The sequence below is a fragment of the Phytophthora cinnamomi genome, assembly GCF_018691715.1.
Source record: "Phytophthora cinnamomi strain GKB4 chromosome Unknown Contig85, whole genome shotgun sequence".
NCBI lineage: Eukaryota > Oomycota > Peronosporomycetes > Peronosporales > Peronosporaceae > Phytophthora > Phytophthora cinnamomi.
This window is the reverse complement of record NW_027151018.1, coordinates 49,362-73,008: the sequence shown is the minus strand read 5'-3', so window position 1 is coordinate 73,008 and position 23,647 is coordinate 49,362. Positions and strand designations below refer to the sequence as shown.

General features: G+C 49.7%; 5 protein-coding genes across 5 annotated transcripts; 3 read left to right on the top strand and 2 right to left on the bottom strand.

Moving 5' to 3' along the window:
• Positions 1-713: 713 nt before the first annotated feature.
• IUM83_19078 (uncharacterized protein) lies at positions 714-2,106 on the top strand (the record flags this gene model as incomplete). Its single annotated transcript, XM_067944107.1, has 3 exons — positions 714-1,213; positions 1,889-1,945; positions 2,019-2,106. The coding sequence occupies 3 exons, from the start codon at positions 714-716 to the stop codon at positions 2,104-2,106; spliced, it is 645 nt and encodes a 214-aa protein (XP_067784780.1).
• Positions 2,107-9,182: 7,076 nt separating this feature from the next.
• Positions 9,183-11,609, top strand: IUM83_19077 (Carbohydrate-binding protein; the record flags this gene model as incomplete). The annotated part of the gene is made up of 1 exon (XM_067944106.1): positions 9,183-11,609. The coding sequence occupies one exon, from the start codon at positions 9,183-9,185 to the stop codon at positions 11,607-11,609; it is 2,427 nt and encodes an 808-aa protein (XP_067784786.1).
• A 153-nt stretch (positions 11,610-11,762) lies between these two features.
• Positions 11,763-12,635, bottom strand: IUM83_19076 (uncharacterized protein; the record flags this gene model as incomplete). Its single annotated transcript, XM_067944105.1, has 1 exon — positions 11,763-12,635. One exon carries the CDS (start codon positions 12,633-12,635, stop codon positions 11,763-11,765), a length of 873 nt encoding a protein of 290 aa, XP_067784779.1.
• A 1,583-nt stretch (positions 12,636-14,218) lies between these two features.
• IUM83_19075 (uncharacterized protein) lies at positions 14,219-15,426 on the bottom strand (the record flags this gene model as incomplete). Its single annotated transcript, XM_067944104.1, has 2 exons — positions 14,219-14,279; positions 14,348-15,426. 2 exons carry the CDS (start codon positions 15,424-15,426, stop codon positions 14,219-14,221), a joined length of 1,140 nt encoding a protein of 379 aa, XP_067784784.1.
• Positions 15,427-15,756: 330 nt separating this feature from the next.
• On the top strand, positions 15,757-16,984 carry IUM83_19074 (uncharacterized protein; the record flags this gene model as incomplete). The annotated part of the gene is made up of 2 exons (XM_067944103.1): positions 15,757-16,826; positions 16,909-16,984. The coding sequence occupies 2 exons, from the start codon at positions 15,757-15,759 to the stop codon at positions 16,982-16,984; spliced, it is 1,146 nt and encodes a 381-aa protein (XP_067784785.1).
• Positions 16,985-23,647: the final 6,663 nt, after the last annotated feature.

Genomic DNA, 23,647 nt, shown 5'->3' with positions numbered 1-23,647 from the left:
TCGTATCCAACGCCTTCTACGTTTATGGGGCACTTGAAAACATTGTAGATAGCGAAGACCACATCATTTTTGCGGTAGGACCACCCGATCATCCAAACAATGTAGGCAGCGTGAACCATAGCCACGAAAGCATGGAACACGCCAATCACCCGATGATACTCCGTGCCCATTCCGATGTACAGCATGGAAAGCCAAGCGTCGAGACGAGTTTTGGGTAGATTCCAGTAGCACCAACCTGCCATAGCGAAGTAGAGGAAGCAGACGAAATGCAGCAGGACGAAGGTCGACCAGGCAAGTTTCATTATAGCCGGAGAAAATTTGTCGGTGCGCAGGCGGGCGATACGCTCGTGAGCTCGGATTTGAGCCAGGCCCGGAGCCTTCATCGGGCCAACGCGGTGCGGCATGACGAGACGATAGCTACGACACCCTAGAAGCACAAACCCATGGCGGAGCTCGTGTAAGTTTATAAGGAAAAGCTATTTTTGAGTCTGCTTCGAGCATGTTGTAAATGCGACAACGTCACTGATCTGGGCACAACATTTTAATGAAAAAAAGCGCACCATACGCCTGCGGGGATATTCATTTGTTTGCTGCTGCAGTTTGCACCTGGCAAAGTGTACTGCAGCAAGAATTGGTGCCAAGCATACCCCCACTTCAATGACATTCGGTACAACGTCTTGATGGCAAGAAATAGTCCGGCTTTCACGATAAAGATGGACAGGCTGCTCGAAGTCCAGCAGCAGCTCACGCGCCTTGCGGCAGGCCTCGCCGAGCACTCACAGCTGGCCAATAGTAGTCTCCCTCCGGCGGCCGCGATGACCCCCATCCTCATCCACATTGAACAACTTCTGGACGAGATCCGGGCCTCCACTCGCGCAGTCGTTGCGAAAGCCTCCAAGTCGCGACAGCCCGAGCCCAGGCCGGCAAAACGTTTGAAAACGGCTGATTTCCGAGTGAATTTGGAGTCGGAGGATGTGGTCGACTACGAGTCCGAGACAGAGACGGAGGATGAAGCAGTGGTTGATCAAGTTGTAGACGCGGACGAATTGAAACAAGGAAAAAGTGGATGTAATGTTGATGAAACTGAAGAGTTTACTGGTTCTAATACGAAAGAGGACAGAAGTGAGCAAAACGACGATCAGGCCCACCAGAAAGTTCAACAACAGAGGTTGGACCCCGCCGCGGCTGAGGAGCTGGAGAAACAGCTGAAGAAGTGCGTGAAGAGTTATATCAGTATTACGAAAAAGGCAGCTGAATTAAATGATAAAACGGATGTGACTCGAGTTGGCCAAGTTATGGCCACGATCGGTCGTTGGAGCATCGCGTCAATGGCCAAATTACTGAAGCTCATAAGAGGCGGCGGCATCCCAAGTGTGGAAGTTGCCACAGCTTTCTGTGAGGCTACAGTGTTGTTGCCGTCGATTATCGAGCCCCATTGTTCACAACGAAGCATGAGCCAGAAATGGTTCTCCACTACAATAAAGAGGATTCAACAAATTGCCGCCTTGGCGAAAAGCAATGCTGGTCTACCGAACTGTCTATCGGCGTCAAAGTTGGACGCTACGCGGGAGCTACTCCAAGACAGGTGGGCTAACAATGAGCCAGATTTTCTGCATCAAATGGAAACTTACATTGCACGGATAAAGTCTCAACCGGGTGCGTTGGAACCTGATAGGATTGATAAACCCATGGGAAAACTTGCAAGTTTATTTCACCACGACTTCAAACTGTGTACTCGACTTCATAAACCTGGCAATACACCTCAACGAACGGAGGAAGGCTGGAAGCGGTTTGCTCATGTCGGCGAGGTGCTGGCGGAATGGATCCTCTTGAGTGAACGCGCGTCATCCGGACCTAAATTACCGGTACACTTAGCGAGTTTTGACAGACAGTTGAGGGGCTTTGCGAAGAAGAATCCGGAGCGAGTTCCTGCAACTCTACTAGAGTACGTACTTGTGAAGTCGAATCGTATGGGGGGTCACTTAAAACCAATGCACTATGTATGGTGGAATATTCAGGGCATCCACGGTTTTGAGGAATTTGATCCAATCCAATAACCGACGCAAGCAAGCAGTAGCTGCATTCAGCGAAAGGAATGCATCATAATCTGCTGTAATTTCACTTTGATATAAGAGAATAACTCTGCCTTGAAATGGTACACTCCTCTCGGCTTACAAATTGAAGAAATATAATAGTGTCGAATGTTGTTAGAGTTGCCTTCGAGTACACGCTGTGGTGTTGTCCTCCATATGTATATGCATATATCGCCAAATATCGGAAGTCCAATATTCCTCGAAGCATTGAACGTTATGGACGCTTCCGGCAGAGCACAAAAATAGTGCCTGATATTGGAGTTGAGGAAAACATACACTTGTAGAAGCTGCCCACGAAATGACATGGTCCATCCTGAGGGATTCGATGCTTCACTTTATACTGAATGCGTGAGTCTTTCGTCTTGGGGCTTTGCCTTCTGGTGGATGGTCGTCTTGGCATTTTATCTGCTGAGTAGTGCATACAACGCAGGTTTCGCCAAGTCTACTGGGATTTTGATGCCAAGTTCCTAAGTTACTTACTGGAGCCCTATTCGATTGGAATGGCCCGAGAAAACTTCCGCAACATCGCGTACGTACATGTGGTTTTAGCTTCAGCGCATGGATGCTGCGTTCTACATCAACTTGTTTGCTCATTTTGGCAGCGATCATTATCTTTCGCACTAAGATTGGCGCATTCAAGTACAAACAGCAAGGGAGTTAGGATGACTATCCACCAGCCTTCAAATGAAGTGGAACGAGATCGAACGAGAAACTTTGCAACTCGAAGCCTCACAAAGGTATACATGAAGATTGCACACCGGAGTGGATTTTTCGGTGTAAACGGAAAATACTTCCATAGCATTCTTGTGTGCCGCGAATTTCTAGAAACTGCGCTTCAAACTATCCAAGCCGTTCGTATGAGCAAGCATCTTCCACGTCCAGAGCTCAATCACTTTTACGTGGGACTGCTTGTGGCGAGTTGTTGGTCCTCCTTGATAATCTATTCACATTGGTTTTCGAGCGACGAAGCACGTCGTCGCTTTGCACTAGTCGTTTTTGATTGTGTGCTGGATATGATGACGACGGTGGGTGTATCCGCAATGGTTGTGGTACGTTATGTCAACCAATACAACATTGGGTTGGCTGGTTTCAACCTCGACGCTCTCTCTGACGACGATTGGATGGCTCAGATGCTTAACGAGGCCCAAATGACATTAGTTGTGTCGTGGTCAGACTTGGTGATGCGTGCCATTATCTCACTTGGCCTTATTATCACTACTGGAAATATGAAAGACCTATTGAGTAGATCGCCGATGCCAAAGCGGCAGATCGGACCTGTTGCTGCGCCGCAGTTATACGTGAGAATATCTACAGCGGGGATCCGTCACATCAACGGTTATTCTTAAAAATAAACGATCGACGTTTAAGACCCCAAGAGACAAAAACTAAGCCACGGGTGGTCTTTGTGGCCCATTTAATTTTCGTGGTATGAGGCGCCGTCGTTATTGCCCTCCATGCACACGCCAACATCAAAACACCGTTACTGGGATGTATACCGAGGGTGCATCCCATGGCTGGAGCACTTCCGTCTTGTTTTGCCGTGAATTTTAACTGTGTCAATATGGGCATAGCCGGCACACAAGAAGAGGTACTCCTTTGGTAGGGAAAATTTGATCACTCGGCGGTTGTGAAACTGCACATTTTGCACTGCCAAACATTCGATATGCCATCTATGATCAGAGATTTTCGTCTACTGCAAGATTTTCGAATCTATAACTCGACAATTGTTTTTTGGGAAGAGGATTCCGCTCTTACAAACTCCCAACATCCGAGCCTGACTACTGTGTCTGTGGTGCGTACAAATATGACCGCGGGGATAGTTCCCTTAGGTTTGCGATCATCGGAATTCCCCTTGAGTCTTTTGGGTATTCACCCCTGTGAGACGAACCTTCGCGAGGTTCCTGATGACATTGACTCCAAATGGCATCTGGACTCAAGTGTTTATATCGAGAATAGTCAGTTGAGCTCTGTGCCACCAGCGCTCATTCGACTGCAATTGTACTATCTCGTCTTGGCGGGTAACCCCATTTCAGAGGTACCTCCCGAGCTCTTCGAGGGCGCTGGTATGCTCTACCTAATGTTGGGATGAACCAACATTAGTTCACTGCCACGATCGATTCCTTGTCCGACCACCAGTCCGCCGTCTGTTGACCTTAGCAACACCGCTATCTCTTTTTTCTGGTCTTGGATTGACCCTCTCGTCGTATCGATGCTTGCGTTTGGCTCCCCGATGATACTCGCTAGTGGCTCCGCCTACTGTTCCGACCTAGAAAAAATCATGGATGGATCTTCACATGATTCAGCACTCCGTATGAGTCTGACTTCTCCCTGCTACTCATGGATCCATCCCTACAAAACCGGGATTTCCTCACCCAAGTTGTTGACTGCTCGCCGCCTCTATTCTCTACAGCGTTCCCTCTAGATGACTGGGACAAAATGTACAGCCTTGCGTAAGTGAGTAACTTCTCTCTCTCTCTCTCTCTCTCTCTCTCGAACAACCTTTTATATGAATCAAACCATTTTACATTTTGGGCTGCAATCCCTAAGCCCCACTTCTGAATAAACTCGCTACTCGACCTCCAGCTACAGCTCTTGCGCATACCAGTAGACACTCGCAACATGATGACCCCCTCCCCCCCCCGCTCGATACCGTATGTCAAGATGTATACTGAGATGCCGATCGTTGTCGAACCAGATATCGAAACTGTGGTAGTGAAGCAAGTGGCGAGGCTAAAACACTACTATACGATGACGCTCCAGAAGATTGTCCCCTAATGCGTAACGACAGAATTGTCGGTGAGGAAGTTGCAGCGCATTTTAGGGCCGCTACGCTGGTGCTGTTCCCCGAAATTATTTCATAGTGCTTAGAGCATGCTGAAATTTGGGCGAACTGGATCAATGTCACGGTCACACCATCGGGCTTTTAGCGAACCTGGCCACAAGGAATCATCTCTACAGCGGCATTATTGGGCTTAAGAGTGAAGTCTGTTCGACTAGCGATTGCTAACGTAAGCCCACAGTATCGTCGGAAAATGGAGTTGCTATAAATCGAGTCAAATCGGACGGGGTATCTGGATCCCGAACGCATGGAGAAGCAACTAGGGAAGACCGCCAGCTTTTTCCGCAACAACCTTATAACTTGAAGTTCCTATCGCGTTAGTGATATTCTGGTGGAACTTGGCGGAGGGCGCCGGCACTGCACATTTAGCTACATTTGAGCAACAGCGAAGGGCTTTAAAACGAAGGATTCCGGACGAGTATCGGTCGCACTGTTGAAATTCGTAACCCAAACGGATGCTGCTGTATTTGATGCAATTAACGGTACTATTTGTTCTGTATATGCTGTCATCGTGGTGCGTCCGCGGTACTAACAAAATTAGTTGAGATCAATCCTTCTCGTCAATAGATCCCAACTGTATTGACAATAATGCCGCCTTTACTAGATAGAGGATTGGGCTGACGTGTATACTGTAGAACAATTGCAGTACGGTATTATATTGCAGTACGGTATTATATAATATTGCAATGTCCGTAATAAAGAATGTTATACGAAGTACGGCTGAACACAAAATAAAATTATTAAAATAGTATTTTTGCATATAACTGTTAGGGATGTAAAATATTATTTAAATAATAATTATTGCAATACCTCGGTCCCCAATAATCGTTTCAATAATGCCTTTTTGGTAGGAAAAGTAATACGACGTCTTTGTTGCGATCACTTGATCTGAGGGGAATATATATATATATATATATATATAGGAAATAACTCAAGCTCGAGGAATTTCCGCAATCGACTCTAGATCCTCTCTGAGCGGAAGCAACTGTTTTTCTCCTACTATCAGTTTCGCTTTCACGAAGCAGCGCAAACGGCCGCTGCGGCAGCCCGAAGAACCACCCATACTTGTCCAGAATCACAAACAAACTCTTACTTGCGCTGTCCTTAGCAATACGATTGTGGACTTCTGTGAGCGTCACCTCCTTCTTTACGAGAAAGTCCTCGAAGGATTTCACAGCCGTCGCTCTGCTTCGCTGACTCTTGGCTGGGACATGCGTCGGAGCGGAATGGAGTCGATGATTGTGTCGTGGGGGTTGAAAACCTATGAATATTTATTCTATTTGTAACTCACTTGTAGTTTGTAAGGCATACTTGATATCAAATGATGATTCCAACCGGATTGTTCTCTGGATTTTAATCCATTGTTGTTGGGGCGTCCCAAAATCCCTCCCAATTTTGAAATTATAGACCACAACAGATTTATATCTGCATTAAAACGTTGCAATCATATCACACCAGAACTGAATGTTGCTTACACATCCAACACAAAGATGGTCACGTAAGACACTCACAAGAGCAACAACCAGAAATACCTACAATATTGCATACTAGAATATTACGTATTACTTAGCTCAAGCTCACAGTCCTGTCGTATTGAAGTTAGTTTGGTGCAACGATAGCACGCGGAGCTAACGGGCGCATGCTTTCTCTCCCATCCACGGGAACTAGCTCACTTTCGTTTTTGCGGCAAAAGGCACGCAGGACAAGACCTACTCTCACCGCTGTGGTGATGCTTCAACGCATTCGAGAGCGTCGCGCACAGGAGGACCAAGCACTTGATTGCACAATGCTGAACAGCTTCGTGTTCAAGCGACAAATCCCGTCGTGGGAAATCATACTCCAGTTCGAGCTACGATGCGTCTTTACGGCAAAGCGTTGTTTGCGCGTGGAGTGCACTATCAATACCGGTCCTTTTAGCAGCGGAAGGCTTGCGCTTACGTTCCTTCCTAGCCCCCACTACTGTAGCTCGCAACTTCTCCGCGCGTTTCAGGCATGCATCACGACGAACCTAAACCAAGCTTCTTTCGATGGAAGCACGCGAAGGCTCAAAGCAAAGACAAACCATCTTCTGATTATTTCCAAGAAGGCTGCCAACTTTTGTTTTGCTTACCACAAAAATGAGGGACAAGCCCAATTACCGTACCTCACAGAAAGAATGATTTGGGTGCAGCTTGCTTGGCACTCTTGTTACCATTAGTTGAAAAGGTAAATATGCATTCTTTATGTTAAGATTTAGCTGGCAAATTTCAAAAGCTGGAAAGCGTTCTGCAGCTTTCCTACTCAATGGTTTCAGCTGTCTAATTCAGGAGGAGCGAATCGTAAACTTTGTTGTTTTGCAGTCGATCCATGTTGTCGTTTTGCAGTCGACCCATGTGCTCTTGAAAAAGGTGATTATTGGGCTGTCGTGGGTCCTGTCCGAGGTGGCTGAACATGTATTCTATCTTGCGCACCGAGTCCTGCTGCTCGTTCACCATAGCACGTGTGGACTGAGGTGGCATCCCATATGAGGCCTATCTTTTGTCCTGGAAAAATACTGACCAGGAAGCCGACATACTTTTTGCCGAATCCTATTGTAATGCTATTTTGGGCTTCTAACACTATGTAGGTAAAACGATACCGGTAATGCATCAAATATTATGTTAAGAGAGCGATTGGAAACTGTTTTCTATGTGCTAAGAAATAGCTATCAAATGCTCGAAAATTTGGTTTTGACATTCCATTTGTTACGCATTCTGTCTGTGAGGCACTTTAATCATCACATTAATTTAAATAAAAAAATTGAAAAAATGACTTGCAAAATCCAGAGCTTCCCCGGGCAAAGCACGGCTTTGTTGGAATGGTCATATCAGCGGTTGCCACTCTTTCCTTCGATCCAATTGGGCAATATTATAAGCAACAACGGTGCCTATTGGTTGTATATGCTCATACCCATCATTGGGCTGTTTCTAGTAGCTGGAAGCGCAATACTAACGTACAGATTCTTTCCTGGCGTTAGAATCGACCATACCGCATCTATACGTTGAAGGGGGTACCTGATATTACCCTTGAACTATAGGTGCGGCGTTTTCATCGCCAGCAACGGCATGTACCGTGCTGTACATGCATCCTCGGCAAGCCTGGATCAAACGTCGTCTGCTTGACTTCAACTTCACCATCCGAGTGAACTCGGAGTTCAGAAACGCAAAGGGAAGGGAGGTGATACAGTACCAACAGGCAGTGCGCCTGCAGCACGGACGAGGACAGGCGCACCGAGTATTACCAAACGTTGGTACACTATTTTACAAGTACAGTACATGTAGTTAGAGCTCCCTCCGCGTGTTGGAGCTGAGAGCATCGAATTATAGCTGCGGGGGGGGGGGGGGGCTAGCTAGCAGTGCCACTCGTCCCTATGAGCAGTGTTACCGCTACCTTCAAGTGCACTCCATCCGTATGACCGGAAATGCTTGCCTTGCTGTTTTGGTGTGCACGCATCAATAGTATTTACCGCTCATTTAGGCTGCATGGAATTGGGCATTGTTCGCTAAGAGTATGCTGGATCCCTCGTCGCACCCACCTCAAACCTTGGCAGCATGTACTCGCCCTACAAGCGCATCAGCAGGAAACTACGGGATGCTTAGAGTATGCATACGTACAAGCACAATGTGGCAAATGCAGTATTATGTGTGGAGTCATGATATCCCAACCAGATCCATTACACTCCAAGGTGATCCATGATACCCAAACGGATTCATCACCTTTTAGGCTCGTTCTAAAAGTACCAACATTGGGTAAATTTTGCAAATCGATCCTCGAACCATATTTTTGTACGAGTAGCCTGTTTCTTGATTTTAGCATCTGTTCATCAATATAGGAGTTTGTATAGACTGACGCTGCGCTCGACGTTGGTACATGCCATAATACATGTTCATGTAGTAGTAGTGTAGTGTAGTAAACGTGGTCTCGCGTTCATTACGCTGGTTAAGAGTTAACTGATTGAGCGTCCTGGTTACATGTAGTGTAGCGTTCGCATTCGGAAGATCTCTCGCTTCTGAGGACATGTATTAATACATGTATCATTACTCCCAAAGTTGCGTTTGGGACAAACGCAAATCATATTTTTTTCTGTTCGTTCGTGGCCGCAGAAAGGAATGGACAACCGAGTTTGTATGGATTCGTATGTTACGATCAGCAACTGGTGCCAGGCGCGAGCAGGCAGGCAGTCGTGCCCACCTCTACCACCCTTGTGACGACCGTCCTGGAATCCGATTCGGATGGAAAGCTCGCTTCAGTTCCGAAATCTCCACCTCGAGCTTCGAGGTCGCATCTCGCACCTCGGCTCCATGCGACTCCCGGGGTTCAACTGCTGGGCCGGTGCGTTGCTGGCACTCAGTGCCGCCAACTTCGGCGCCAACGCCCAACTCTATGACGCCATCGTCGTGGGCAGTGGTCCCGGCGGTCTCGTGGCTGCCGAGTACTTGTCACGAGACTCGAGTGTATCCGTGCTCATCCTCGAGGCCGGTCCAAAGTCCCTAGCTGCCACCGGTGGAACCGATGCCCCCAGCTACGCGCAAGGCCGCGGACTCACCAAGTTCGACATCCCCGGCGAATATGACGGCACGACTTACAACTCCACGAACGAGCAGTACCGAGTCGACTGGACCAGCGTCGCCTCCATGTGGCTCGGCAAACTCGTGGGCGGATGCTCGTCCATCAACGCCGCACTCTACTTCCGCCCGCCGGACTCGTACGTGACAAACGTACAGTGGCCGTTTTCAGCGGCGCAGATGGTCTCCAAGATGGATGAGAACGAGAAGCTTCATGGCCACACTGACAAGCCGTCGCCGGACGGCGTGTGGTACATTCAAGAGGGCTACTCGATCGTCTCCAAGGCTCTGCTCGCGAGGGGGTACGCCGAACGCACCCTTAATGATGCTGCGGCTCGAAATAGCAAGAGCAAGACCTTCGGTCATGCCCCGTTCACCTTCAAGAACGGCAAGCGTGACTCTCCTGCCAATGCGTTCTGGGGCCCCATGAGCTCGCGCAGCAACGTGAAGCTGCTCACTGGCGCCAAAGTGGACTACATTTTGCGTGCTGCTGGTGGGAAAGCTACCGGTGTCGTCTACAACGGCGGAACTCAAGCCACTCTTTCTGCGCGCGGTGCTGTGATCATGGCTGCCGGCGCGTTGAGTACGCCCAAGGTGCTGATCCAGAGCGGCATCGGTCCGTCTTCGCAGCTCAGCATGCTCAACGGACGCAATGGCTTTGCTGGTGTATCGCAAGCGGCTGGTTGGGTGGTGAACGGCAATGTCGGGCGGAACCTGTTCGACACCAACGTGGTGTTCGCGTCCTTCTCGCACCCGCAGATGAGCTCGTTCCGGTACAAAACTAAACCAAGCTGGGCGATCGACCAGTACATGAACAAAGGCTTCACTGGCCCCTTCTCAAGCTCGGGGCCAACCCTCATCAGCTACGAAAACTACGATGTCCAAGGTCGTAATTACGAGTTCCAGTCTACCGCACTCACAAATGGGCTCGGCGAGTTCGCCACCCGCACCAACGCGTTTACGCTGTCACTCTATGTGAACAACCCCGAGTCAAGAACAGCCTCGGGTTTCGACGGTAACGGCAACTGGAAGGCATTCAATGAAGGCTGGCCCTACTTCCGAACCAGTCGCGATCTTGCTGCAATGCAGTCGTACGCGCAACGCACTGTTAGCGCCATGGTAGCCCAGGGAGCCACGTTCCTCTCGGCTGGATCTGACGACGCTTCTGTCGCGAACTGGGTGGCAGCGAACCGCGGGTACATCGCACACCACTTTGGCGGTAGTTGCTTCGCTTCGAAGAACTCAGCCGACAGTAGTCGCTGTGCCGATGAGAAGCTACGTGTGATTGGCATGAGCAACGTATTCGTTGCCGACGGTAGCGCTATGCGCGATGGTACGGTGAATCCCTACGGTTTTATCATGTACATTGGCCGTGAGGCTGCTGACCAGGTCAAGAGCTACCTCGCGTCGAACAACGGAGGTTCGGGTGCCACATGTTCCAGTCCAGAGAACAATGTGAACTACCAAGGCAGTGATGTCGGCAGCCAGCAAAGTGCATCAGCTAGCGGCTGCTGCACTATTTGCGCTGCCAACTCGAACTGCAAAGCTTACACATGGACAAACTACAACGGCGGTACCTGTTGGCTCAAGAGCGCTAAGGGGGGTGCGGTGACCCAAAGCGGCGCTGTGTCGGCTACTCTCGGTGGAAGCTCAACCTCGTCCTGCTCCGCAATCGAAGAGAACACCAACTACGGCGGGGCCGACATCGGTAACGCTCTCAGCAGCTCAGCCGAGGGCTGCTGTGCCATTTGTAAGGGAAGGACTGGATGCAATGCTTACACGTGGACGAACTACAACTCCGGAACTTGCTGGCTGAAGAGCGCCAAGGGCACCGCCACCTCACAGAATGGAGCCCGATCGGCTCAGATCAGTTCATCCTCATCAACCTGCACGTTGGTGAACAACGTCGACTATGCGAACAACGACATTGGCAGCTCACGCAGTTCGACGGCTTCGGGCTGCTGCGCAATTTGCCGGGCGAAAACAGGGTGCAAGGTTTTCACGTGGACGAACTACAATGGTGGTACATGCTGGCTCAAGTCCGCTCAAGGTACAAAGTCTACGAGTGCCGGTGCTGTGTCTGGATCCATTTGAGCAATTACCTTGTCTGGATCCATTTGAGCAGTTACCTTAGCTGGATTACATACACTGCAAATAAAGCTTGATTTTACTGTGTAATGTTATTATAACGTCTTCAAAGTCGACCGAATGGCACGCTGCATCGGGTTTTATTCGTAGTTTACTCTTTTATCTTAGCGCGCTCTTGGAATCTTCCAGTTCTATCGGGTAAAATGGTGCTCCGTATTGAAGCTCGCAGTTGACCGTGCGCAGAATGACAGCTCGGTTGGCTTCAGACGGATCCATCAGCGTTGCTGAGTAATTCGACGAAGGTGAAACACTAAAGCTGCTAGCTTTACCACTTGTGATCTTTTCGAGATCGGAGCAGTAGGATGATCCGCCCATAAGCAAAGGGTGCGAAGAGTCCAGCTTTCTCTCGACGAGTGGGTCGATCCACGGCCAAAAGAACGAGACGTTGGTGTTGGTGATGTAAATGAACGAAAGCAGCGGCGACAGATTCGTGACATTCTGTGGTAATTCGCTGATCAATGTGCTGCCAATGCCTAGATACAACATATCCACGACCTCGAAGATCTCTGGCGGGAGTTCGGTGATAGGATTTCCAGTTAGTGCCAGGCAGTACGGGTCTAGACGCGTCAGAGCTAATGGCACGCTCGTAAGTTGGCTAAACTCAATATAAATCATCGTCCCGATCATCCATGTTGAGTCCAGATCATCAGGGAGCTCGCGTAAATTAGTGTAGCAAAGCTCGATATCGTACAGTTTAGAAGGAAAATCGCCCGAGTGCAGCCCGGCAGGGAGAAGACCATCCGTCATATTGACACGGATCATGAAAAGAAATCCAATATCTGGGTGGTTGGTGTTGCTGATTGCGGCAGACACCCCCCAACTGGCGATGGTTGAATTGTACACCTTGATGCCACTTAGCTGATGAAACTCACCTATCATATCGGGCACTTCAATTGCAGGGCAGTGGCGCATAACCAATGTGGCAACACTGGATCTGTCAAACTCGCTCCACTTCGCCTCCACTTCCTCCATCCGACCGCTTATCTCGAGGCGATTACAGTCAAGCATTGCAAGATAACATGTTGGCTCTGTCATAGCCCACGGGTGCACTTGCAGAGTGCATTGTGGCAGCTCTGCTCGCAAAGATGCATCAATGTGAAGACCTAGAACTACCACGCCCCATACGCCAAATAATAAGTGTGTAAGGTACAGAACGATCTGACCTCCACGCGATTGCACTCCTGTTTCGGCGTATCTACCGGCGCCAACCTTGGCGGGTTTGTCATGCTGGTACGCTCCAATGATACCATCAAGTGTAGGCCCATTTGTTTCACGATGTCTGGGTTTGTCTGGGATTCGAACACTATCAGCAGCACAGGCAATACGCCTTTTACTTCCACTTGGCGATCGGCGTAGGAGCTCCTTTAAGCTTGTAGTCGCAGATATCAACCCAAAGGAAAGTACTGTGCGGCTTATCAAATCCGACCAAGATGTAACGAGAACCATTTGGAACTCATTCAAAACATGCGCGGACCATTGCTCGTCGTACCATCTTTCCACATCGAAACCAGTGATTTTGGGATTGTACTGCCCCATGTAGCTCAAGACGATGATGAGCGGAACACCCATGCAGGAAACCAAATCCAGAATGCAGTCGCATAGCAGGCACGCGAAGCGTCTGCGGGCCTCGTTCTTCTTGAACAGTAGCGAATACACAAAGACTGACGACCAGCATTTCAGCACTAGCAACACTAGGTAGAACCGGTTAAGCAGTATACGGGGGAGATACCAACTCATCCGGTAGGCTTGCTGCGTTTGAAAACCTGTCTCAATGATCTCCCGGATGACGAGGATTGCATGGAAATTGCCTCCATTCACACCTAATAATCCCTGGTGGCTCCATACCTGGAAGTACATCCGTGCTGACTGAAGCCTAGCCGAGGTCAGTCGAGAACTGGTTTTATCTCCCGCGTTCATTTCCTCCGGTTTCTTCGACGAACCTCGTCTGCTTGTTATCGACCTGTAGGAGCCATCTCCCATCCGCCATGGCGAGAACATCAACGTGCGCTGCCAAATAGACCCTCCTATCATCAGTAGGATGCACACGCCATGCAGAGCGGCCATCACAGCGTTTACGTTGGCAATGATGTGGTGGTCTTTCGCCACCATGCCGATTCCAAAGGACTCAAAGGTCTGGTACATGGAAGTCTTCTGCAACGAATAGTAGAACATCGCATAGGCCGTGTTGTATCCGAACATAATCAAATGTACGGCGAGAATGATGAACCACCACACCGCAAAACTCCATGGATCCAGGTCGACATACTGTGACGAAGATTTCAAAGGCTTGATTTTTCCGGGCATCGTCCACGCTGTTCGAATTCTGTCCGTGTCGCGAGATGAGAGACTTCAGGCCAGCACCTAAAAGTAGAGGGGGTCACAGCACCAAACTTAGTTTACCAAGGTCGAACTCGCATTCAGATAGAACTGGCCTCGCTTCTTATCAGGTGACTTATTCAAAGCAGCGCGTTACTTCGAATTCACGGCCCATGGCCAATGGCTATTCGACAAACCTCATGTCCATACAATGACTATTTCGTCCCGGTTCAGGGTCTCTAGTTTTTGCTTCCCTTTCCTTTACGATCGCGAGCCTGCTGCACTCGACGTTCAGTGTTCCTATAATGATCATAGCACACGTTAGAGTAGATCCTTGCAACAACGCTAGCAATGCAGCAGTCACCTACTTGAGCAGGATGGCTGGGAGCCTATCAGGAAACTCCTTCCGGAGTTTCTTGACGAATCGAGTCAGTGTTCTCAGTTGCTGGGTAGGCACCGCATTATTTGGTATGCGGCCAATCCAGTCCCCCAACACCCCCGCCACTTCTGTAAAACCTGCCCAGCGTTCTTCCGACCGCTCCGGAAGGCCTATTTCTTGATAGCGATAGTACATGCTGATGTCCTGTGCCATGTTAGCTGCAAGCGTCTTCACGGCGCGATGCACACGAACGTCCCTCACCGGATCTCCCTTCCGCTTCTGTGCAGCTTGCATGATCCCTCGCATTTTCGCCAACGTGTCGTCCATGTGCTCTTCCGCGTACTTCTTCAGCTTGAGCCTGCTCGAGCGCAGCTCAGCGCTCGAGAGCGCCGCGGGCGTGCCCGCCACTGCATCTGCCAGCTCCAGAATTCTGCCCAGTCGACTCACCACCTCCACCAGGAACTTGACAGGGATCTGCCCGCTCACTTGGGGTCCTCCAGCGGCCCCCGCGAGTCTTTCGACCGTGTCCCGGAACAAACAGGCCGACGCGTCGTCAAGGCGGCCCCCGCTCTCCATGAGCGCCACCAATTGGCCAGTCACGGAGCGGCACCTGTTCACCGCAACGGAGGCCTTGCGGTGCTTCTTGCCCGTGTCGGGCTGGGCGAGCACCTGCCCCGTGGCCTGCACGAAGGTCTGCAGCGACGTGGCCAGCTCCTCCGTGGACTTAGGCGAGTGTTGTCCGCCACCAGATTTGTGCTCGGGTGACTCAATTTCCTCTTCGGTTTCGGTCTCGGTGTCCAGGTCGACGACCTCGTCGGTTGGCTGCGGTGGCGTTGGCATTGGTGTTGGGGCTGCAGCTACGCGCTTGTTCGACTGGACCAGGACGGTCGCTAGGACCGTCTGAAGCTGGGCCTGCAGGTGCTCGATTGCGTTGCTCAGAGTCGCAATCTGATCTCTGTCGTCTTGGGGGCACGCATCGAGGTTCGCCGCCACTTCGACGTGGAACTCCGCGGCTTCCACGGCGAGCGCCAGCTGCTGCTTCACTGCTCGCAGCGAAGCCAACGACATGGTATTCTCACCAAATTTTGGTCCACGGTGAGTGCTCGATAAAATTTGTATACCTGGCTTCAGTTTTGGCTCGGTCAATTTAGTACTATCAAAATAATAGCAGTGCAAAACAATTGATATCATATTACTGTAATTTATTGATTTGTAACTATTATATTAATGCTATATTACTATATTACTAATGTTAATACACATTGCAGTTACTACGAACCCCTGCTTAAATTAAGGATCGCTCTTCAACACAAGTTGAAGGCCCATAAATCAAAAATAAAAAGTTATGAACCCATGTATCAAACTTACCAGTAATTGATTACTACTAAGATCGCTAGCATGTCGCTGGCCACGCTTCGCGCAGTGCAGCAGCAGTTGCGGCTCACGGTGGAAGCTGCCCAGTTCCACCTCGAAGTCGCGGCGGATTTCGACAGCCGCCAAGACGACGCAGATCAGGCTGAGGCCCTCGCTCAAGAGATCGAGAGCCTGCAGGCCGAGCTGCAGTCCGTTCTTGCCACTGTCCTGACCAATTCGCGACTCAAGCCTGCCACCTCTTTTCCACAAGCCGCAGCACTCGAGCAAGCTGACGAAGCTCTTGCCATGGCAGCAGAAACTGAGGAAGAACCGCCAGAAAGGGAGCCGCAGGATCCCAAACCCAGTGGATGGCAAGCCAAGCCCAGGGAGGAGCTGCCCGCAGCGCTTCAGAACTTCGTGCAGGCCACGGGGCCGGTGCTGGAACCGTCGCACACAGCCGCACAGAAGACCAGGCTGGCGTGCGTTGCTATGGGCAAGTGTCGAGTCGTGACCAGCCAGTTGGTGGTGCTCATGGAGAGCGGGGGCTGCCTCGACGAGCCATCGGCCTGCTTGTTCCGGGTCACAGTGGAGAGACTCGCGGAGGCTGTTGCTGAGCCTACGATAAGTCTCGCCGTTTCTATCAGGACTGTCGCTCTCGTGGTTGCTGAACTGGGGAAAGTTCTGGAGCTGGCGAACGTTGTGTTGGGGACGCCCGCTGCGCTCGCGAGCGCTGAGCTGCGGTCCAGCAGGCTCAAGTTCAAGAAGAACGCTGAAGAGCACATGGATGACGGGCTGATAAACATGCATACGTTCGTGCAGGCTGTGGAGAAGCAAAAGAAACCTTTGGCAGGAGATAGCTTGAGTCGCGCCGTGAAGAACCTGGCTGGCAGCTTACGCCAAGATATTGTCGTGTACAATCGCTGTCAAGAAATGGGACTCCCTGATCGATCAGAAAAGCGTTGGGCACTTTTCACGAAGGTAGCAAGCGCGCTGGGGGACTGGATCGGGCGCACTAACATGCCAGCCACGCCGTCAAAAGAGCTCAAGCGGATGTATCCAGTCGCCAGGAAGTTACGCGAGCTGTTTCCTGATAGGGTCCCGTCCATGCTGATCGAGTGGGAGATTATCAATACTGGTGTTGTTTACAGCATCTCTTTCACTAAGGTTTTATCATTGTTGTTGTTGTTGTTATCATAGGAACGCCATGTTTCGCCTGTATCCTCGCAAACCGAGAAAATCACAAGCAACATGGAGCAAAATCACGATAAAATAATACTTCAGTAGCACTGTACAAGAAATTTCGGCGTCATGGAGTGATAAGCTGTAACTTGCACTTGTTTTACTCCACGCTAATCCATGCACTGTAGCTCCGAGCTTCTAGCTCGAAACACTGTGACAATATGTTCAGCAACTTCTTTTCAGCCCGACTATCGCCGTCATCGGAGTGTTAAGACTTCTGGTAGAATCAGGTAGGCCCAACGTCGTTTAATTGTTCAATGACGCTAAGCATTGCCTCTTGGTTTACTGCATGTATGTACTTAGTAATAGGAGCCTTCGAGTTATCAAACGCTGGCTCAGAGAGTATAAAACAGAATGTGACAGCTTTCCACGTTTAGGTAATCGCACTAACACTATCCTCGAAATCAATGGGGTAGACAGTCACGAGAGGTTGCTCATCGCAGATTATGATTTGAGAAATAATGTCTAGGTTGGTTTCGGAAGCATTCATCAAAATTGTTGAATACTCAGGCGATGGTAGTGCGCTGAATCCCGAAGCTTCCCCACTCTTGATCTTTTCAAACTCAGCGCAGTAGGGAGATCCACTTATAATAATTGGCACCGACCTCTTCACGAGTGGATCAGCCCAGGACCAAAAGAACGAGATATTCGTGTCTACCATGTAAATAAATCCCAGTTGTGGCGATAGATTTACTACATTCCGAGGAAGCTCTTCAATTGGTATTCCACCCATGTACATATACACCATCTCCGCGACTTCAAATATCTCGGCAGGAAGTTCAGCAATAGGGCTGCCCACCAGCGAGATACTGTAAGGCTCCAATCGTATGAGCGAAGCTGGAACGCTTGTCAGCTTGCTGTACTCGAAGTAAACCGTCGTTCCAATCAGCCACCTCGAGTCCAAGTCGTCGGGCAGCTCCCGAATGTTCGTGTAGGTGAACTCGAGGTCGTACAATTTGCCCGGGAAATCGGTTGACAAAGCACCGGCAGGCAACACTCCACCAACTAAATTGACACGAACCAAGTAAAACCATATAAGCTCGGGGTGGTTCGTGTTAGTGAGCGCCGCAGAGACTCCCCAGTCATTGATTGTTGAGTTGTACACTTTTATTCCAGTTGTGATATGGAAGTCGCCAATCGAATCAGGAATTTCCAACGCTGGACAGTGACGAATAACCAAAGTGACGACCGTCGATCTGTCGAATTCGCTCCATTTGGCCTCAACTTCATCTCTGTGGCCAGTGATGGCGAGGCGATGACAATCTAGAACGGCCAGGTAACAGGCTGGGTTGGAAACAGCCCACGGATGCACCTGCAAAACGCATTGTGCCTCTTCAGGTTGGACGGAGGCTTGTACATGTAGCGCAATTATTACCAGACCCCAGAACGCAAATACTGCGTAAACGAAGTGGAGCATGCCGTGTTCCGTACTCGTTGGCCAGTTTATTATTCTGCGGCGCTCGCGTACGTGCTCCATTCTCGAAAACGGTTTCGGGACAATCTCGAGATTTTCTCTAGTTTTGAACACCTTGACTTCGGTATCCTCGCAGCCAATGACCGGGTCAACCCTACCAGATGCTTTACGTAGGAGATCCTTGAGATTGCTAGTCGTAAAAAACACTCCAATCGAGAAAATCGTTCGACTAACCAAGTCTCTCCAGGAAACCACAACTACCATTTGGAACTCGTTCAGCACACGAGCAGACCACTCATCATCATACCACAATTCCTCCGGGAATCCGGTGAGGGCCCAGTCGTATTGACCCACATAGGTGAGGACCACAATTAGCGGTATGCCGATGCAGGATACAAGATTGAGAGCGCAATCGCACATAATGTAAGTAAACCGCTTGTAGGCCTCGTTTCGCTTGAACAAAAGCGAGTAGACCAGCACAGACGACCAGCAATTCAGTACAATCAGTGTCAAATAAAAACGATTCAGCAGCATGCGGGGCAGTAAACAGCTCATACGGTAGGCTTGTATCGTTTGGAGTGTGGTCTCCACTAGCTCACGGACGACGAGAATGGTATGAAAGTTACTTCCATTTACACCGACCAGCCCTCGTCGGCCTAATACCTGCGAATAAAGGCGGGCCAGTTTAGGTTTCGGCGGCGGAGAATGCTTGGATTTCAGTCTTGCTGATTTGTCAGTCGAGAGGAGTTTGTTTAATCGAAAGGTCTGGTCCATGTTTTTCCTCCACGGGCTGGAAACGAGTTCGCGACGCCAGATTGACCCGCCAACCATCAGCAGTGCACAGCCGCCATGTAAAGTAGCCAGACCAGCATTCACGAGGGAGATCACTCGATGATCTTTTGCGGGCATGCCAATACCTGAGTAATCGAGGCACAAGTACAAATAGGTATACTGCAGTTCCCAATAGAAAAGCGCGAAGGATGCGTTGTATCCACAGGTCACCAAGTGCACAGCGAGCAAGATTGACCACCACAGCGCGAAATTCCACCGCGACAAGTCCACATACTGCGAAGAAGGCGCAGAAACCTTGAACTTCCCGGGCATATTGCCCACTGCGCTGGCCTTCGAAGTGAAAAGCAAGATTATTATTACTATCAATGGTTTTCACTCTTTTCTGGTCGCTCTGCAGATTGAACGATAGCAGGCTAGCCTTGAACAGCAGTCAAAGCCTTTGCTGTCCTGGAAGGTATAGAAATATCCTATTAGAGGGGCCTATTTTGGTCTTGGCAATACTACCCCTAGATATAGCCATGTAGCGTCAAGGACGATAATACATTTACGTTTCAAAAGCCGTTCACAGGGCACAACAGAGGTGCCATTGAGTAAATATCGACGATGAACAGGGAAGATGTTACTGCTGAAGCGGTCCGCCATGGACCGAGACTGAGCCTGCTCGTCCGAGCGACAGAAGACCAGGTTTTCACGCCTACGGCAATTCGGCTGTGGTGGATTGGTTTAATCGCTCTTCATCTTGTGGGGGGATTGTTTTGTGGACTCGTGTGCTATGCCTACTTGAAGATGCCAGGTCTGGTCGTGACAACGTTTTTGGATTTCTATCAGCTCGGAATGAACTCCAAACACTTCCATGCTATTGCAATCGCACATGGTGCGATTGCTGCATTGCACGGCTTGTCCGCGCTAGCGATGGTGACCAGGTCGCTCTGGAACAGGAGGCTCACTTTCCGTGGCATCTACAGAGCACGCCGCGAGTCCAAAGCGAGGAATCGGCATCGGGGTCAGCGTAAGACCAAACGCGCTTTATGCCGTTGCTATGCAGCGGTGTTCGGTCGCCGTGGGTTATTCGGCGCTCAGGGACCGTACTACGACATGCTGCTGCTTTGTTGTGAGACCATCGAAACCACGCTCCAAACTCAAGTTCTCCGTATGAGCCAAAACGTACCTCGACGATGGCTGAATCGCTTCTACGTTTCTCTGCTCGTACTAAATTGCTGGTCAACGGCATTTGTGCATCACATGTTTCGACACAACAAAACCAAGATGCGACTCGTTGCACTACTAAGTGGTTGCTCCTTGACCTAGTGACTTCTGTCGGTATCTCGTTGCTTCTTGTGCTTCGTATGCAGAAGAGTTCGATATGGCCACGGGCAACTTCAACATTCTTGTTTGGTTTCAAGACAAGTGGCTCATTAATTCGACGAACAAGTTTAACATCATCCTCGTTCGTTCTTTGGGGGACCTGGCAACTCGAATGATATTTGCAGTAAGCATGCTAAGCAACTTGAACACGATGGAGGGGCTGATGACCGCGGTCACAGCGAAAGAAATCCAACAGGTACCAGCTCAGCCTCGAGGAGCAACCAAAGCTCCATTCGAGAAGCCAAATCCACGAGTAGAGAGCCGCGCGCACGCTGTGGAAGTGTTGACCGAGAGACTGGCAAGCTCCAAGTTATTGCGAATCGTGTTTTTCTGCTGGGGAGTGGTTATTCTCGGTCTCCACCTTCACGCTGAAGCGAACGCCATGCTACCTCAATGTCTAGTGCAAGTCCACCCATGGGGAATCTCAAGACCAGCGTGTTCTCTGGTCCTCTTAAATTGCCCCACCGACAACACGAATGGAGAGATCGAGGACGCAGTCGCTCAATGGAGTCCGTTAGATGTAGACTCCGTAAAGTGTTTGTTAGTTCGCAATTGCCCAAGGTTTCAGGTGCCGTCGCTGTTGAAATCGTTTCGGTCATTGACTACATTCAAAGTGTACAATACGACCATCGTCGAGTGGAAAGAAGATGCAGCGTTTAGCCAAGACAGCCACCCTACAATGAAAGGTGCAATGTTCATGCGAGTTAATCTGACGAATGGAGAACTTCCCCCTGGTTTGCTATCAGCACGCTTCCCACCATCGCTAAACCTCATAGGATTCCTTGTCTCTAATCTACGCGTTCTGCCTGATGACTTGCACACGAAGTGGCCTCGGAACTCTGCTATTCATTTGGACACGACGCAGTTCACGGAGTTTCCAGAGGCCCTATGGAAGATAAGTCCGTCGATACTTATCATGCCCTACACTCCTATTTAAAGTGTCTCAAAGGAACTATTTGGATTGGAAGCTATGTGGTATTTGGACTTGGCCGGTGCCAAGCTTTCTTCATTACCGCAAGACGTGCCGTCACCGATAAATCCTCTTGTCGGTATAAATCTGGGAGGCACGAATATTTCTTCATTCCCTTCGTGGATCGACCCGTGGCGTCAACGAATGGCGAATCCAAATGATCCACGTCTGGCAGCTGCAGTAACGCCCGGTAACTTGACAGATTTTTCTGGAGTGAGAACAGGTACGACTGGTCCATCGAAATCAGCATTGATGGATTCATCACAACCAAATAGACCGTTTTTAGCGAGCGCTGTGAATTGCCAGCCGTCCACCTTGTATCGCTATGCGTTGGCATTCGAGGATCGAAACCAAGTTATTTAACTAATAAGAAATCTAAACTAATGCTGGAAATGTAGTTTTGCGATGGGTGATGTTACAACGAAGGCACACTCCAGTTGTGTAAAAAATGGTTGATACCAACATATTTAGCGACCACCTTGTAGCGATGGAGGAGGAGTGTGGTGTGGTGTTGGAGGTGAGGTTCTCTCCGATAGTAGTTCGTTTCTATTGTGCTGCTGCGCTTGCTTACTACGGATTTACAACTTAGTGTTATTGGAGTTTTTGTGCGCGTTTCGACGTGTGGCTGAGTTTGTATCACCTTGGCGAGGAAACACACCATGACCGCCTGATAGCTGCTTTCATGGGCGTCATGGCGGTGATACATTAATTCTACATTTTGTGGATGGTTCGTTGCCTGGTCATTCAAGAGACGTGAACTTGTGTTTGCTATCTACAACGTGTTGCAGATACCAGGATACATCCGTCGACTTATCAAATCCATGAGAGGCTCGCGCCAAGCAGGATTTCGAACTATGTGTATCGCGCTTTCTTTATTCGTGATGGCTTGCTCAACGTGGATGGCCAATATTTCGACAGCATTTTATTTTGCAGAGAAACGATAGTCCCCCACAGCACTTCAAATTCACCAATCATATCGCATGAGCATCTTCCTTGTGTACAGGTTAACCCAGTGTATGTTGCTTTCGTCGTTGCCAATTGCTGGATAACCGCTCTAGTGTACTCAATGTTTCATACAAATTCCGTGACTGATCGCTCGTTAGCGATTGTATCATTGATACGTTGACAACGGTGGGCAGTGCTGCTCGCGACGTGCATAAGGGATTTCAACTTCACAATATCAGGTTTTCCTTTTTACAAGTGGTATGTAGACATTTGAGCTGTCCACGCTAGTGCTGGATGCAAGTCAGACCGTGGGTCTCTAGGCAGTCACCGTGTTCCTTGTTGGTGTTGGGTTGCCATCAAGTCAAACTTCGCGCAAAAGACCAACGTGCTGCAACAATGGGGCGAATTTGATCCGGTAAGTGTAACGCGAGCCGTAGTGAGGCACTTTCCAGCGCTTGAGATGCCTGCTACCGTGGCATGTTTCTCAAATTTGAATGCAATCACAGTTTACATTTTGACAATTGTTATGTGGGATGACGGTGCGGCACTCACGTGGTCAAATCATCCAAAGCTGATGACGTTATTCCTCGTACCTTGTCTTCCCAACTGTACGAGATCAACCTCAGCTGCAATAGTCTGTCCGTCTGGCCGTGGATCGATCCCATCATCGATTGATCTGAAATTCCTCCATCAATACAGCCGGCACCCCGTATTGCAGAGACCTCGAGCGAGTCTTCGCTGGAGAAGAATTAACTTTTTCAAGCGTCCCTGAGAGCGATTGAGCGCTATCCGTCTTGTTAGATGCGTCTGTGGCTAGCTGGGCTACATTGAAGAGGGGTGTGTCTTGTGGTGATTAGGTCAAAACCTGGTACTGAGCTCTGTCAAATCTGTCGACATGGTCAACGATCACTATCATTTATTTACGCCGCTGTGGCGAGTTATGCTCTTTCACGCAACAACACTAAACTACAGACGAAAAGAATTGGTCCGAATCTTGTGGATCTCCTTTCGTACTCTTCAGGTAGCAAAGCCCGCCTCGCTCATCTGACCACGAAAAGGCTCTGCAGCCGACTGTCGTCATGCACGCGGAACAGCACCCGTAAGGGTTATCGCTGGATACGTTGCCAATATCGTTGCCCGCGTACTCCACATAAAACTCCAATGCGCAGCTTGGTGCGGCCGGGTTGGAGAAAACCTGACCAGACTGGACG